We start from the raw sequence: 16,126 nt of genomic DNA, 5'->3' as shown, positions 1-16,126 counted from the left end.
AGGGCAGGGCCGGTGAAGGGCCGCAGCCAGCCTTCAAGAACCAAAAAAGCACAAACACCAGAAGCAGTGAGGCTCCAGGGGGATGAGGCCAAGGACAAAGTCTCCAGGACCCAAAACGTCCCATAGACTTTGGGAGCTGAAGATTGGCCTCCCTCGGGAGCAGGCCCAGGGGAACCAGAGTACTCCATGAGCAAAGAGGGATGGGGATGCACAGCTGGGAAGCTGTACTCTTGAGTTTTCCTGCAAAGATATATGAAAGCCCAGATGTTAATGGAGGGACTTGAGCAGAGAAAGGAGCTCTCCACAGCCATACTGGGAAACTGTATACACAAGAGACGAGGAGGCAGAAAAGTCCAGAGCCAGTGATGACACACAGCTAAGGGCAAAGCAGAAAGGGGAAGAGGTGAATGGCAGGAGAGCTATGGCATGAGAAAAGGTATTGGGGAAATAATCAAGGAAAGAGAATAACAGCAGACAGAAAGGTGAGTTGTAGCATTCTGCCATGATTTCCCAAGCTTATGCTTCCTTCTCCTCAAAGTGAGTAAATTCTTAACTTTACAAAGTGCTACACCACAAGCTGGCAAGCTGTGTGCTTAGGGACACAGGTTCCGAGCTTGACTATCTGCGGTCGAAATCCAGCTTGACTGCTTACCAGCTGTGTGACCTTAGTCAAGTTACTTAACCAGTCTCTGCCACAGTTTATTCAAATGAAAAATGAGGAAAAGGCAGTGCCCATCTTATGGGGGTAATGGCCAGGACTGAAAGATAATTCAGAGAAATCAAACAAAACCGAGCTTGGTACAGAGCGTATGTTCAATACACGTTCCCTTTTAGGATTTACGTTGAAAGAGCAACCAGCCAGCCAGCCAATGCTGATAGAGCATGTACACAACTGGCATGGCGCTAGGGGCTGAAGTTGAAAGGTACCGAGGCAGCGATCCCTACCCTCAGGCACTCACAGAGGGTCAGACTGCACATCGGTTCTGTGAGTCTGGGTCAGCCGAGGGAGGAACACGGCATACACATGAGAAAGCATGTGAGCTGGGCCTCAACAATGAGCAGAAAAGTCCAGAAGAGACAACCCTAGGCCTGAGGTTCCAGGACTCAAGATTAGTGGTTGCCTCTGATGGGAGGCAGGTTGGGGATTGGCGGGAAGGAGATGAAGGGGTTTCTGGGGTGAGGGAAGTGTTCTGTAGCTCGACTGGGTATTGGTCACATCGGTGTACACATTGGTCAGAACTGAGTGGCACTTGAGACCTGTACACTTTATTACATGTAAGTTATCTCCATAGCAAATAAAATTAGTTTATTGAAAAATATCTTTTAAGATGAGTAGTACAGGGAGGAGGAGGGATCCTCAGGCCAAGAGAACCTGGTCTTTGGGGATGCAGGGCAGCACAGCATCCTTGGTAATCTGCAAACTGCTGCGTTTGGCCGGGCTTTAGGGTGTGAGGTGAAGGCCCAGGGCATCAGAGCCTTGTGTGACGTACAGGGGGTCTAGCATGCTTCCCCCAGCCGTGGTACCGCTGAAGGGTTTCAGCCTCCTCGCCAGGTGGCTGAGACCTCCCTGCCCTGGAGGCGAGGTCCACTGGCCTTTCTGGGTCAAGAGAAGCAGGCCTCCCAGACTCTCATCCCCTCAGAACTCCCAGACAGGAGGGAGGGAAGAGGAGAGGACCCAATAGAGCAACCACCGAAGCGGGCTGTACCCAGGCTGAAGGTTGACTCAGGAAAAACAGTTGTTTCCTGCACCTAGGCTGAACTTGGTCTGCTTGCCCTGCCAGGAGGGGAGGGTGCCCCCAGTTCCAGTCATGTCCCAGCAGGACAGTGGCTCCCAGAGACTGTTTCACCCCTGCAGCTGGTGACTGCACTCTCCCCATCCAGCTGCCTCAAGATATGTGCTGCCCCTGCTGTTTTCATGCTTCTAAGCCAAAGAATGACATTCAGTTGTGCATCCCACAAGCCTAAGAGCTTCATGAAAGGAATTCCTAAGTCTTTCTGCTCCCCTAAACCACCACAGGCTTCCCTAGCTGTTTCTCCCCAGGAGGCCTGCTCCCTCCTGCACACCCCGAGGGTTCTGGCCATTATTCCATCGGGCTCCAATCTTGTCTTTTTCTTTTTTAATTGAAGGATAGTTGAAATACCATCTTATATTGGTTTCAAGTATACAACACAGTGGTTTGACAGTTGCCCACATTATTAAATCCTCACCCCACTAGTGTACTTACTATCTGTCGCCATAGGAAGATGTTATGAACTCCCTCCTTTTTTTTTAACACTGGCAACCCTCTGATCTCTTGCTTTCCTGCATCTGCTGAAACACGGGGCCATCATTTCCTTTCACCTCTCCCTCTCTCTCTCCCCTATGTTAGTTCTGTTTCCTCTGCTAAGAGGAAATACAAGGTCATTAAAGTCTGGGAAGAGTCTTAAGAACTATTACTTCCTCATCGGCTTGGGAACATAATACATCCTTAATAAATATTTTTTGGTAGATTGATGATTGTATTCGGAACATCCCAACCATGGTGGGGATTATCAGTGCCAAATCAGAAAAGTCAAGAAAGCATTTTCATTTCTCCTAATCGTTTGCACAGATAGAAGTCCCATCTAGACCTCGGCTGTGATGGAAAGGTGGCGATGGAGGTCGCAGGGGCTGAAGGAGATGGAAGGTGGTATGGCTGGGCTGTTGTGGGATATGTAACCGTGACCTCAGCTTCACCCCGATGACCCAGGCCACAGAGCTGTGTCCCCACACTCTCCATTAAAGACAGTGCAGCTGGGAGGGAGCGCTGGGCCAAAATGAGGTCAGGTTTTGTCAGTCCATCCAATTCACAGGTGAGCTCAACTGGCTGGATTTACAGCAACTGTTGAGTCATTACTGAAATTGCAGATATGGACCTGCTGGGAAGAGAATTTGGGATAAACTTCAAAAAGTTTCTGCCTGCTAATGGAAGCAGTAACCATGGCAACCAGGAGGCAGCATGAACTGGGAGAGGGCTCTTCATCTTGAGCAGGCGCTTTGTGCTCTAGGATTGGCTTTGCCTGTCTGTGCCCCACGCCATCCACCCCTTTGTCTCTTTTTCTTTGTCAAATGGGAGAAAGCAATCACTGAGGAATCGGGGTGTCAGGCCCAGGTTTCAGCTGTTTCCAGTTCTGGTGCACTTCCCTACAGGTGCCCGAGGCACTGGCTGTTTTATTGTTTGCAAAATGGAAATGGAAAAGCTCCTCTGGCCTATTCCAAGGGATGCAGAAAGGACAGGACGGTTTGAAGAGGTTCTCTGCATAAGCGCTATTATTGTTGTCATGTGGCCTCATCCTGGCAGACATGGTGCTCCTGAGGGCAAGACAGGCAGGGTTCAATCCTCCCGTCAACTCTCATTCATCCATGATGAAAAAAAGCTGTCCCAGACCCCACCCACATCCCCAGCTGGCAACTGCATAATAAAAGCTCACTGGGGCACGAGCAGGTGAAACAACAACCCTTTCCTCAGCTGCCAAACTCCTCCAGCAGAGCTTCCCGGGAGGGGCTGGGGGGCTGCCTCACCATGCGGAGGAAGGACTGGGCTGAGAAACCCAGACGTCTCCAAAGGCATCTTTCCATGCCTGGCTGCACACCATGGCCCCTCCCAACCCTTGCGCATCTCTCTGCCCCACACCAGTCCAGCCCTGGGCTTCCAAGAGCAGAAGAACCAGAGACAGGGTGAGGGCAGGATGCTGGCATCTGGGATGGTGCTGCCCCGGAGCTCCACTAACAAGCCGGGCTGCAGAGGCAGGGGCCCACCGGCTCTTCAGAGGGCCTTATGTTTTGACTAACTGTGTCATCCTCTGCAGGCCCTGGCTTAACAAGGGGATCTGCCTTGACGAATGACCCCATGCATTGCTCTGATCTGGGCCTCTTTTCCTCTAGCAGCACCTCGGCTTCTTCCCCTTCTGTGGTTTTTCCCTTTCTGTCCCTGACCAGCTTTTCTGGGCCTTCTCACTCAGCAATCTCAGGTGGGGAACCTTTTCTTGTCTCTTCTTTTCTGACCCGTCTAGGCCTTGCTGAGGAATATCAACTCTGATGCTCCTCATGAAATAAGAACCTAACTTCCAAAAGACACAAAAACTCCCTACTTTTTCTTACTGTCTAGCAATCCATGTATTGCTATTATATAAACCCAAGAGCTAACATTTGAGTGTTGACCACGTGTTGAGTACCGTTCTAAGCACCTTACATGATTTGCAGGTGCTGTGGCACACCACTCAGATCCCCTGTGTGGGACTGAGACCCCCGTCCTCCAGTGCTGTCTGCTGCAGGCTCGCAGCACAGTCTGTCACTGGGAATTACCTTGACAGAGGTAGTTACCTTGCTTAACATTAGGCCATCTTTTTGGGGCAACTGCATTTAATGAATGACTGATATGGGGTACAGAGACCTGCCCCCTTGCTTTAGTAGGGGGACAGCTCTGAAGGGCCCTCCAGAGCACGTTGCCCTCCCAGAAAAAATCTCTGTTGCAACTGCCTGGCATTCGACTCCTCCCTCTGCCCAAGCCTGCTTCCCTCCCTCCCTCCCCGTTCTGAGAAATCTCCCCAGCAAGTGCACCTCAGAACTGTTTCCAGAGGAGTAGGAACTAACTGATGGAGATTTAGTTCTCACAATAACACTGTGAAATTGTGTATCATGTTTTCACCTTAGGAGGAAGCCAAGGCCTGGAAAGGTCAAGGAACTTGCCCAAAGTCTGCCCCCAGTAAATGGTGGAGCTGTGAATTGAAGCCCAGGAATCCCGCTCTAGACCCCACACTAACTTCACAGGCAGCCCTGTAACAGTGGTCCCCTCCTGTGTTCATTGGGAATAGGGAGGGAACTGAGGGCAACTTGGGGTGGGGGTGCTGGTAATGCCTTTCCGGGAAGGCGAGGAGAAAGGCAGGGTGATTTTTATCCTTACCTAGAGATGAGGACACTAAGCTAGCACCTGCTTAAACCCAGGATCAACTCAGCAGTTAAGGAGGTGCTGGCATTCTGAGGGGGTGGGGGTGGAAAAAGCATAGTAAATTCTTTTTTGAATTGTGACGCACCACTTACTAACTGTGTAACTTTGAGGAAATTATTTAACCTAAGTCTTAGTAAAAGTGTCTGGCACGTAAGCAGATGCTTAATTAAGTCGTTCCTTCACCCCCTCAGGGCTATTGGTCTGCTATTTCCAACTCTGCGATCCTGGACAAGTCTCTTTAACTTTCTGACTCAGTTCCCTTCTCTATAAAATGTAAGTGACGACGAGATAACGGTGAAGGGCTTACTGACTTAGCCGGCGGCCATCCCGTAGGAGCAGGGTAGGTGGTAGCTCCCAGTGTAATCATGCTGCTACCGCGCCCGGCTTGCACCCTGTACTCCTGTCCTTCAGGACCCAACAGCTCAGGCTCAGACTGTGATCAGCGCCCTGGGTGCCTTCCGACCCAATACCCCCCACGCCAATCCTGCCGCCGCTGAGTTGGTTTCCTGCTTTAACAGAGGCGACGGGTTTTTCCTACTAAATGGGTGTGTGCGTCTCCTCGCGGTGAGGCCTCGCTGCCACCTCTCCCTCCCAGCGCCGGCGTCCGCCCGGGGGGATGGGGCCGCCCCGCGGGCCCCGTGAGACCAGCGGCGGGCGGGAAGGGACCCTGCAGTCGCACCCCCGCCCCGCGGGGCTCCCGGGTCCCGCCCCCACCGTCGCGGGCTCAGCCCCGCTCTCCCATTGGCCGGCGGCGCGCGGCCCCGCCCCGCTCCTCCGAGGGAATAAAAGCCGCGGTGGCGGCCGTTATACGCGTGTAGTCGGACAAACTAAACCCGCGTGTATAAGCCACAGTCGCTGCAGACCTCTGCTTCCTCGCGCTCGCTGTGTCCGCCGAAGCCCGCCATCATCCTCCCCGCAACGTGTTGCCCTGCACCTGCAGCCATGTGCCGGACCCTGGCCACCTTCCCCACCACTTGTCTGGAGAGGTAAGAGGAGCGGGCCCCACGGAGCTTGTGAGTTCGGGGAAAGAAGTCCAGGTCCCTTATACTCGTGGGGCACGGGGACACAGTGACCCGAGTGGAGAGGCAGAGGTAGCTTGGTTCCACGTTCTCAGATGCTGCCCTCAAGAGTCTTAGAGAAGCGATGGGCCAAGAGCAGGAGAAGGAAAAGCAGAGAGAAGTAGAGGGACCGCTGCTTACTCTCATTCCCCGTGCTCCGACAAATGGCAGGTCTTCTCGGCTGACCTGCTGAAGACCTGGCTGCAGGAAGACCCCGCTGGCATCACCAGGCAGAACTGCTCCCCCAGTTTCTTAAGCACTTAGTTTTCATTCTACAGTTCCGATCTAGGGGCACGGCCTTCTCCGGCCCTGGGAAGGCAGTGGGGTGTATTTTGGTCCCCCTTGAAGGATGTGCCCACCTTCCAGAGAGCTACTCAGCCGCTCCCAATCTGGAATGGAGCTGGTTGGTGGCTGGGGAGGAAAAGGTGAGGATGAAGGCAGGAATCAGTTTCCGCACAGTTCCCGAAATATTCCTGACAAGCCCAGAGGGAGCTGAATTGCCTGAAATGCTAAGGAACTGGCACTAAGATAGATCAGTGTGACTGACATGGGAAAAAGCCCATACACGCTTGGCTGTAAACCCAGAAGGTGTAACACCTACCCAGGCACAGCGCAAGCACTGCCTTCATTGTTCTGGGTTCATGAAATGAATGAGAGAAGCAACGTTTAGACCCTGGGAATAGCCCAGGGTTCCCAGGGACCCTTGAGGCTGGAATTCCAGTGGCACCAGCCCGAGCTTTTCTGGGACCCTATAAAGCTCTCTTCCCTGGCTGGGCAAATGGAGAATCCTCATACCCCAGCGCTTTGTCTTTCAGAGCCAAAGAGTTCAAGACACGGCTGGGAATCTTCCTTCACAAATCAGAGCTGGGCTCCGACACTGGCAGTGTTGGCAAGTTCGAGTGGAACAGTAAACAAAGCAAAGATAGGTAAGTCCTGCTGGCCAGCCTAGGGACCCTAGAGGGAGGAGTCAGATTTAGGAAAGAAGTCATGAAAAGGAAAGTATAAGGAGAAATTAGGACATGCTAGGGTAGACTTTGGTGGCCCCTTCCTGGAGATCTTAGTGAGGCTTCTTGCTGTGTTTGTGTAAATTATGCAACCTCCATCAGAGTCCTGAGTTCTGGCTAGGACTTGTGTTATGCCTTAGTTTGTTGAGTTTCTTTCTTTCTTTTGTTATTTAGCAGAAACTTCTCAGAAGATGTGCTGGGGTGGAGAGAATCCTTTGACCTGCTGCTGAGCAGTAAAAGTGAGTAGGACCCTGTTCCCTGTTGTGTCTGTCTGGATGGCACGTGTGCACTCATGTGCTTTGCAGCCAGCATGCGGGCTGCTGAAAGTCTGGGCAAAATTATAGTAGTAGTAATAATAATAATGATCTCCTAGTGTGCCAGCCTCTCTCCAGAATACAAAGGCAGGTCCTTGTTCAAGAAAATTACATCCTAAAAATAGAGCTATTAACTACAATTGCTGTCTGTGGTTCTTTTATTCCCCGCTGTCCCGCAGTCTGACCTGCCTCTTCCTCTGTCCCCCAACCCCAGATGGAGTGGCTGCCTTCCACACTTTCCTGAAGACAGAGTTCAGCGAGGAGAACCTGGAGTTCTGGCTGGCCTGTGAGGAGTTCAAGAAGCTCCGGTCAGCTACCAAGCTGGCCTCCCAGGCTCACAGGATCTTTGAAGAGTTCATCCGCAGTGAAGCCCCGAAAGAGGTCAGGGTCATGACATGTTCTGTGGATCCTCCATACCTGGCCTTCCCCTTCCTCACTGAGAACTGGGGATGGTGGGGGTCCGGCAGGGAAAGGACTGAGTTCACAAGTAGAGTGACCTCATTTGGCATGGGGTGACTGGGCTTCTGTGGGTGGACACTAGGCAAGCTGGACTCTGTGCCAGCCCAAGCCTGTCAGTCTCATACTCCCTGATGGGGCTGGCAGGGGCTGTGGCTTCTGCCCGTACCCTTTGTAAATGAAGCCCTTTTTAGAGGCCCAAAACACACCACTGGGGAGGCAGGTCATGATAGGGACCTTGTGTAACCTGGCTCAGTCTGGCTGGCTGGTCTGTGTTCTGTGCACTTTTCAACCTCTCAGGCCTGAAGGCCTGGGGTCAGATTTTGCTAAAGAACACGGCGCCCCCTTGTGGAGAGAGGGTAGTAATGCCTTGCTTTTGCATCTTTTATTTTTTGAGCACTTTGATTCGTTCCACATTATTCCACCAAGATTGATTGAGCAGCAGTTACATGCAAGGCACTGTTATAGTCATTGGGGACATAGCAGGGAATAAAAAGTCTCTATCCTGATGGGAAGAGATGACAATAACTGATTAAACAAATGATACATGCTCTGCTGAAAAGAAAGCAGGAGGTAAGAGGCAGTTCCAGAGTTGGGGGGTGGGGGAGAGAAAGGGAGCTCTTTCCATTTTATAAAGGGAGGTGAGGGGTGGGCTGTCCAATAAGGTGACATGAACAGAGGCATGAAAGAATTAAGGGAGGGAATCACATTCACACAGGAAATGGCAAGTGCAAAAGCCAGAGAGTGCCTGTCCTGGTCACCAACCAGCAAGGGGGTCTGTGTGGAGCAGCAGAGAGAGAGGGGGTCAGACAGGTGGCAGATGGCCAGATGTGGGCCCAGCGTGCACTTCCCCTGGCCTCTGAGTGACTTGGGAAGATGGCGCTAGAACACTGACTGGGGTTTTACACGGCTGGCTCTAGTGGCTGGTGAACAGACTGCAGGGGCCAGTACAGAGACCAGGTAGCAGGCTCTGGCGCTGTTCTAGGACAGGCAACGGTGGCTCAAACTAGGGTTGTTTACAGAGGAAGGGGTATAAAGGGTTTGGATTTGTATACATTCTTATATAGCCTTGATAATTCTGAGAGGTTGGAGGGCAGACACTGGATCTGATGTGGGGACAGGCCCAGAGCGGAAAAGCCAGTTAGAGTCGGCTCAGGAGACCCTAGGTTCCTTGTTCAGACCCAGCCTCCTGCCACCGCCCCACCTGCCTGTCAGCCCTCCCTGGGGCTGCTGGGCCCCCTGCCTCAGCCCCACTCACCCTCGTGCCTGCCCTCCTTCCCACAGGTGAACATAGACCACGAGACCAGGGAGCTGACCAGGGTGAACGTGCAGGCTGCCACGGCCACGTGCTTCAGTGTGGCCCAGGGGAAGGCTCGCACTCTGATGGAGAAGGACTCCTACCCCCGCTTCCTGAGGTCCCCCGCTTACCAAGACCTGGCTGCCCGAGCCTCGGCCACCTCGGCCTCTCCTCCCAGCAGCTGCAGCCCAGCAGAGCCCGTGCACACCTCAGCCTCATGGCAGTGAGGAAGCCGGCGGCAAGAGAGGTTGAGTCACCCACCCTGAGGCGGCTGCCCCTGTGTGGGAGGCAGGTTCTGCCAAGCAAGCATAATAGGACAGTGAAGAAAAAAGCTAATCTGGCAGCCTGTTTAGGAAGCAACACCCTCTCCTCCAGATACTGTGGGACTGGATTCCATGCGCAGGAGCGCCTCCCCACTCCCAGGACCCGGGCTTGAGGGCCGAAGATGGCGCTGGGCGGGGCTTTCCGGGGAGGAGTGGTGGAGAGAGAATGATGGCTGGCTCTTGTCATTCTCGGCAGGCTGAGCAGGACTGCAGGGTGGTTTGGTTAATGTGGACAAAGGGAAACTTGAATATGAGAGGGGGAAGGCTGCTGGGGGAGCTGCTCTGTAGCTGAGCCTTTGGCCCAGTGCATCCTGTTTTCCTGATTCCCAGGGTGTCCTGGGCACAGGAGGGAGCTGAGGATGTGGCCCCTTCCATCCTGCCTTCCTCACCTGCCTCGGGGCTGCCCCAGTGTCCTTTAGCTCGTTTAACATCCCCATGTCCAGCCTCACGGTTTTGTCAAGGCCAGGGAACCAAGGTAATGCCCCAAATGAAAATTTTATACCTCAAAACTGGCCTTTCAGCCCTTTTCCAAGTCAGTAGAGAGCCCTGAAAAAGAGGCCATCTTGCTCATGTGAAACCGATCTTGGTGCTTCTGGGACCTCTGGCAGTGGCCCCTGACCCTGTGTTTGCAGCGGGCTCCACCTGTGAGCAGGGCTCCCCCCAGACCTCTTGCTGGGCTGTACTGCCCTTGGTCGTAGGGCCCATGGGGAGAAACGGGGGGGCCTCTCGGTCAGCAGCTAGCCCAGCTCTCAAGCTCAGGGGTGTGGAATGAGGGAGAAAAGGATCCTAAGAAACAAATCTCTTGGCAGTTCCCAAAATTCCGTTTAAAAACAGTATTTTCTGTGGGTGTAACAGGGAAAAAGATGGCCAGGATGGGAGACGGGCCTTGTGTTTCTTTCCTGTGAATGTGAGGTGCGCTTACCGTAATATTAGAGGAATGGTCCAGGGGCCACCTTGCACAGACCATAGAGGCTGGGAGGCAAGCTGGGGAGAGAGGCTGCTTCAAAGGGCAGGACCGGGGAAAATCAGAACCTGCTTGTCACTTCAGGGCAACACTGACAAACTGGTGGGACTTCTGCACGTGCCCAGGCTGGGGCCGTGAATTAACCAGGCAGCCCCCTTGTGCCCCAGGAAAATAACCACTGTTCTCTCTGCACTATGAGGTCCTCCCAGATGTGGGCCCATTATTTAACTATAATGTATTGTTGGTATTGTGATGATTGTCGTAGCAGATTATTTTTATCACTGTTGTTGCGTTGTAGCTATTGTTATTTATTATTGTAATCCAGTTTGCCTCTCCTAGAGAATCTCAACAGGAGCTGGCCGCCTGACTGTCCCCCGCCCCACCAGACTCTACCTCTGAACGTGCTGGGAGCCTCTTAGCACCTGTCTGGAACTCCTCACTGTTAAAATATTTATTTATTGTTGACAACTGGAGCTGGTTTCCTAGATATGAATGATGTCCTCGGTCCCCATTTTCTTGTTTCAGCATGTTACAGTCTTGTAAAATAAAAATAAAACCTAAATATGAGTTCCTGTCTCCTAGGGCCGTGTGGTCAGGGGATGAGGGAAAGGGGGTGCTGGGAGAGCTGTTGGAGGAGCCAGCCTCGGGGGACTCTGCAGGACAGGTCGGGGAGCTTTTGCATCACAGGCAGAGGCACAAGTCAGAGACTCGTGTCTGCCTGGTAACCAGCAGGCCTGAAGAGAAGGGACTGGGTGTTAATGGTGGCCTACACACTGGGTAACTTCTTTTAGCAGATGGCAGTCCCAGCTTGTGTTGGGCCGCTGTGCTGTGTTGATTGGCTCAGCTCGGCTGGCATTTCAGAGCCTGGATCTGTTGTCCACCCAGCCTAGCACCACCCATTCACAACTGTGCCTTAAAGGCAAGGGGCAGCTCCCTTTTGTCAAGGAGCCACATGCTATCAGGTAGCAACGTCTGGGGCGTTTTCACTGGTGCCCTTTTTCATTTTGCATTAATATTCTGTCACAATTTCATATATATTCAAAGAATAAGTGTTCTTTTGTCATGCCACAGAAGCCTCCAAGCTGCGGGAAGCCAGTCCGTACCTGAGGCTGGTCCATTCCACGGGCTGGGGGACTTAGGCAGTTGAGCTGGGCATGAAAGAATCTGTGGGTAGGTTTGCAAGGAGAAAGTCTGTTCTTCTGCTAATGGCCAACTTATTCTTTCTTACCCTTTTAATCCTCATTTTCCCACGATTTACAACAATTCTCTATGGTGAATAATCTGTCTCTATGCAGATCTGGACCTTACTCTGGCTTCTGTGTCTCCCTTGTTTGTCTGAGTAAAGTGGCCAGAGTTTAGGTACCTCGGGTGGAAAGCCCCGTCACCCAAAGCCCAGACCTCAGGAGCAATTCTGCGGGTGGCTCCAGGCGGGCACTCTGAGTTTAAGGCTTGGGAAGGAAGGTGGGGACAAACACTGGCAGGCCCTGATCTCATTTGCTCCTTACAACAGCTCCATGAGTAGGTCCGAGTACTACAATACCGAGCAGGAGACTGAAGATCGTAGGGGGAGGAACGTGTCCAGGGCAGCTTGGCTCCAGAGAGCAGCCCAGATGAGACTGAACCCAGTTACAGCCTGGGAGGGTCCAGTGTGTGGGGTGGGCAGAGGGACACGACTGATGAGAGAAGGACTGGCCCCCAGGGAGGCGGGGAGGAATTAACATGGTCCCATTACTTTCCTTCCATCTCTTTGCCTTTTTACACACATTTATTGAGTGTAGCCTGTGTGCCTGGCAGAACCCAAAGGCAGTCATTGTACTGTCTGCTAAGTATCATCATTGAATGGTGGCTGGGGATTCTAAGTATGTTTAGACAAGGGCACAAATGAACATTCTCTGAAGCAATATGGGTGCCAGTATGGGTGCAATCAGCGAGTGGGAGAGAAATGACCGGGGATGAGGGACATCCATGACGGTTGGGGGCTGCCAGGCTCTGCAGCCCAGCAAGGCTGATCCCCTCCCCCAACCCCAGCCTCTCCACAGGGCGGCCTCGGAGTCCATGGCATGGCCTGAAGGGGGTAGGTACACACTGGAGAAGAACAACTCTTTGTGGGCCTATGCATCTCCCAGGGTCAGGTTCAAAACAGTCCCATACTCTGCTGGTTCTCAGAAGAGTTTAAGTGACTTCCTGAAGACCCCACAGCTAGCTAGCCATCTCCCACATCTCAGACTCACTGACTCTGCCCCCCCATCCCCCCCAGAACACTGCGGGCTTCGGCTTAGCTGGCAGAGCCCTTCTGAAGTAGGCCACCGATGGCCTCTCAGGCCTGTTCTCTCACTGCTACCTCACTTGCCCCTTGAAAACAAATCTCCCACAGTTCCCAGAGTCGCCCTACCCCTCCAAGGTCCCTTGCTTTGCATACTGACCAGCGTCCTGCCTCGTCTTTCGCTCTCATCGTTGCTGCCAGAGCTGCCTTGACCAGACTAGAGAGGCACCCTGCAAAAGCAGCACAAGGGTCTTCCTAGAGAGCCCCCCACCCCTGCCAGGTGGGGGGTCTGATTACGGATGCCTGCCCTTCATGCACCACCGCTGCGGATGCTCCCCACCATGGGTGCTCAGGTCCCTGCTCTCCGCCCCTCAGCAGACAGTGAGCTCTGGGTCAGGCCTGTCCTCTTCTCGAAGTCCCTATCCCCAGGGCCTAGCATATGGGCATCAGCAAATGGCTCTTGAGTTAATGATCAATTTTAAGTCCAACAGGAGAAAAGTTTGCATTACAGTTTCCAACTTCTCTCCAGACTTCTCTCCCTGGATGACCCACAGGTTCTTCATATGTAACACGTTCAAAATCAAGGTCATCATCGTCCCCCTCTGACAGCCACTGCCTCTGTTTCCTAATGCGGTTACACGGAGGTGCTAGCTCCCTGGCCCTCAGGTTTCTCCATCCCTTCCCCACCACGCCTCATTCCCACCAAGTCCAGTCCCAGAAACACGCTGAATCCAGCTTCACCTCAGGTTTGCTGAGACTGCCTTAGAGGAGCCTTCATCCTCTGCAATTTAGGCTATAAACACTGCCTTCTACCTGGTCTCCTTCCCCAGGCCTCTCCCCTCCAGCTCATCTCCCATGTTGCACCAGCTTCATCCATAAAGTGTGGATCTAAGCACATTGTGGCTACATTAAAACCCTTCAGCGCCTCGCCTTTGACTACAATGGAAAGCCCAGATCTTACTTTAGCATGGAGGCTTATTGTGAGCTGACGCAAGTCCCTCTCCTGACTTACCTCTTCCCAGGTAGCCTTTATACCCACATTCTGTTCTCTCTGCCTTTTCTTCTTTTTTTTTTTGAATGGGGGGGTTTTGTCTGGTGAAGAAGGGACTGCCATCCTCAAAATCCAGGAAAAATATCACCCCCTCAGTGAAGCCTTCCCAGACTATACTGCAGGGTCAGTTGCTCCCACTTCCATGACTGTAGGACCCACTGTTCTTACCTTGACTGCCACACGTTCAGCATGGCACTGTAACCGATGTCTTCACAGCACTTTTTCCTCCACTAATCTGATCTCTTCAAGGTCAGGAGCCAAATTATTTACCTTGACAAGATGGGGCAGAACAGATCACAGCCGAGCAGTTCACAGCTCTGCCTGTGGGGTCAGAATACTGGGGCTGGAATCCTGGCTCATTCGCTGCATGACCTTGGACCTTGAGATGTTATTAAGCCTCTGCAAGTCTTAGTTCTCTTGTCTGTAAAATGAGAATAATGAGTACACGTCTCATAGGGAACACTGAATGAAATGAAAGTGTGTGGCACAATATATTTGCACGATGAATATTACCTGTTATTATTATCTGATTCCTAGTATTGAACACAGTGTCTTGTACACAGTGGGCATCAGACAGTAACTACGTATTGACTTTTTTAATGGAATGGAAGAACCAAGATTCAAAGTCAGGATTCTACTTTTCTTTAAGTCTAATACAGCTGTTTCCACATTGTGTTTCATCTAATTTTCAGGGAATCCCAGATTTTTGGATGAAGAAATTGAGGGTTGAGCTATTAGTTGAGACAGTACTTGCTCAAATCCAGGTCAGCGAATCTTGTTTCCAAATCAGTGGCTGTGCTTCCCGTGCCTTGGAACGCCCCCCACCATTCCTCACCCTCTGCTGCCCCCCTGTGACCAGAGCAGGCAATGCATGCTTTTCCCCTGGCATGGCTTGCCTTTCATCCTCTTTAGTTGGGCTCCTTCCTTCGGAATTCTATCCAAGAGATACAGTTTGTAGTTTTGTTTATTCATGTATTTTAATAAGGATGTAAAATTTTAATGGAAATTAGAATTATTATTTTAATTTCTAAGACAGCCTGGTGGGTACAGGGGTTAAAAAGTCTTTAGTGAATGGGACTGAAATTAACTTTAAAAACTGAAGCTCTTAGGTAAAAGGAAAAAGGATCAGAGTGTATTAAGCACTGATCTCAAGGTAATTTCCTACCAGTGAAACTTTTAAATTGGTCCAGCTATTCAAATTGCTTTAGGGAAAGAAAGAACGATTTGAAATGTAAATAACTGAGGAAAGACTCCAAGGGTAAGGGATGTCTTGCAGTCAGGTGCTAGATAATGGAGCTTGCATCCCCGTCATTGAGAAAATCTATCTCTTGACTTACAATGTTGGTGATTTCTGAGCTTTGGTCACTGACCTAGGCAATGATTTAATTTAAACTTTGAGAAAAGCAATAATGTGTGCATTAATCTTTTATTTCTAATGGGCCCCCACTTAAGAGAGAGTTCTGTGTCTTTAGCTTATTCCATCTTCCAGTTCCAAGGGGTAGTTTCAAGACAATGTGGTACAATGATTGAGGTAACAGGCTCGTAAGTCGGACAATTGAATTCAGCCCCACATCTGCTACCTACTACCTGAGTACCTTCAGCACATTACTCAGTTCACAGAGCCCCAGTTTCCCCTGTAATGGGTGAATAGTAACAGTACTGGCTTCATAGGACTTTTGTGAAAACAGAATGGAAAAGTTTATTTAAAAGATCATAATGCTCCCTAGATAATAAGTGCCCAATAAACTGTAGCTACTTATATACAATGGGCCCTGTTCTAACTGCTCCACATATATTAATTTCTGCAATCCTCACAACATTCCTCTGAGGTAACTACTACTATTATTAATATCCCCACTTTACAGATGTAGAAACTGAGGCCCAGAAAGTTTAAATGAATTGCTCTAATTCAGAGATCTAACAAGTGGCTATATCAGTTAGCTATTGTTGCATAACAAAACCCCATGGCTTAAAATAATAAGCAAAAATGAGTCTGTGGGCCAGCTAGGTATTCCTGCTTACCTGGGCCCTGATTGGCTAATTTTAGTGTGGCTGGTTCTTGTGTCTGTTATCAGCTGGTGGGCTGGTGAGAGTTGGCTGGTCTAGGACGGCTTTAGCCATATATCTGAGGATCAGCTGGTTGTTGACTTGGGCCATGGTGGTGACTGGGCCAAGTGCCTCTCTCACCAGCAGGCTATCCCAGGCTCATTTGTATGGTTGTGGCAGTGTTCCAAGAGACAAAGACATGCCTAGCTCTGGAACTGGCACACTGCCCCTTCTGCCACTTTCTATTGGGCAAAACAAGTCACCAGGCCAGCCCAGATGCAAGGAGGGAAATAGATTCTCCTCCTTAATTAGAGGAAGTACAAAGTTGAATTGCAAAGGGCATGGGTATAGAGAGGGTTGAAAAAACTTTTTTGTAATCTTTC

The 16,126-nt window shown here is 51.2% G+C and overlaps 1 protein-coding gene and 2 long non-coding RNA genes across 4 annotated transcripts in view; 1 reads left to right on the top strand and 2 right to left on the bottom strand.

Annotated features, from left to right (window-relative positions):
- LOC118926092 (uncharacterized) overlaps positions 1-10,246 on the bottom strand; it is a 54,332-nt gene extending 44,086 nt beyond the window's left edge. Inside the window, exon 1 of the long non-coding RNA XR_005030327.2 lies at positions 9,228-10,246. This is a non-coding gene — a long non-coding RNA (uncharacterized LOC118926092). The remainder of the gene's footprint in view (positions 1-9,227) is intronic.
- On the top strand, positions 5,768-9,355 carry RGS16 (regulator of G protein signaling 16). 2 transcript variants are annotated; one of them, XM_036912592.2, is made up of 5 exons: positions 5,768-5,953; positions 6,841-6,951; positions 7,207-7,268; positions 7,558-7,724; positions 9,084-9,355. In XM_036912592.2, exons 1-5 carry the CDS (start codon positions 5,910-5,912, stop codon positions 9,321-9,323), a joined length of 624 nt encoding a protein of 207 aa, XP_036768487.1. In that variant the 5' UTR covers positions 5,768-5,909; the 3' UTR covers positions 9,324-9,355. The 2 variants fall into 2 exon arrangements, with proteins under 2 accessions (XP_036768487.1, XP_036768486.1); XM_036912591.2 differs by having other exon boundaries at positions 7,204-7,268.
- Positions 10,247-11,550: 1,304 nt separating the features above from the next.
- LOC130684953 (uncharacterized) lies at positions 11,551-14,101 on the bottom strand. The gene is made up of 3 exons (XR_008999379.1): positions 13,866-14,101; positions 12,807-12,876; positions 11,551-12,448 (listed from the first exon to the last, which is right to left on the bottom strand). It is a non-coding gene; the product is annotated as an uncharacterized LOC130684953 (long non-coding RNA).
- Between the last annotated feature and the right edge of the window lie 2,025 nt (positions 14,102-16,126).

The sequence above is a fragment of the Manis pentadactyla genome, chromosome 9 (assembly GCF_030020395.1).
Source record: "Manis pentadactyla isolate mManPen7 chromosome 9, mManPen7.hap1, whole genome shotgun sequence".
NCBI classification, from domain to species: Eukaryota; Metazoa; Chordata; class Mammalia; order Pholidota; family Manidae; genus Manis; species Manis pentadactyla.
Note: the sequence above shows the minus strand (reverse complement) of the source record. Positions and strands in the feature narration are given on the sequence as shown.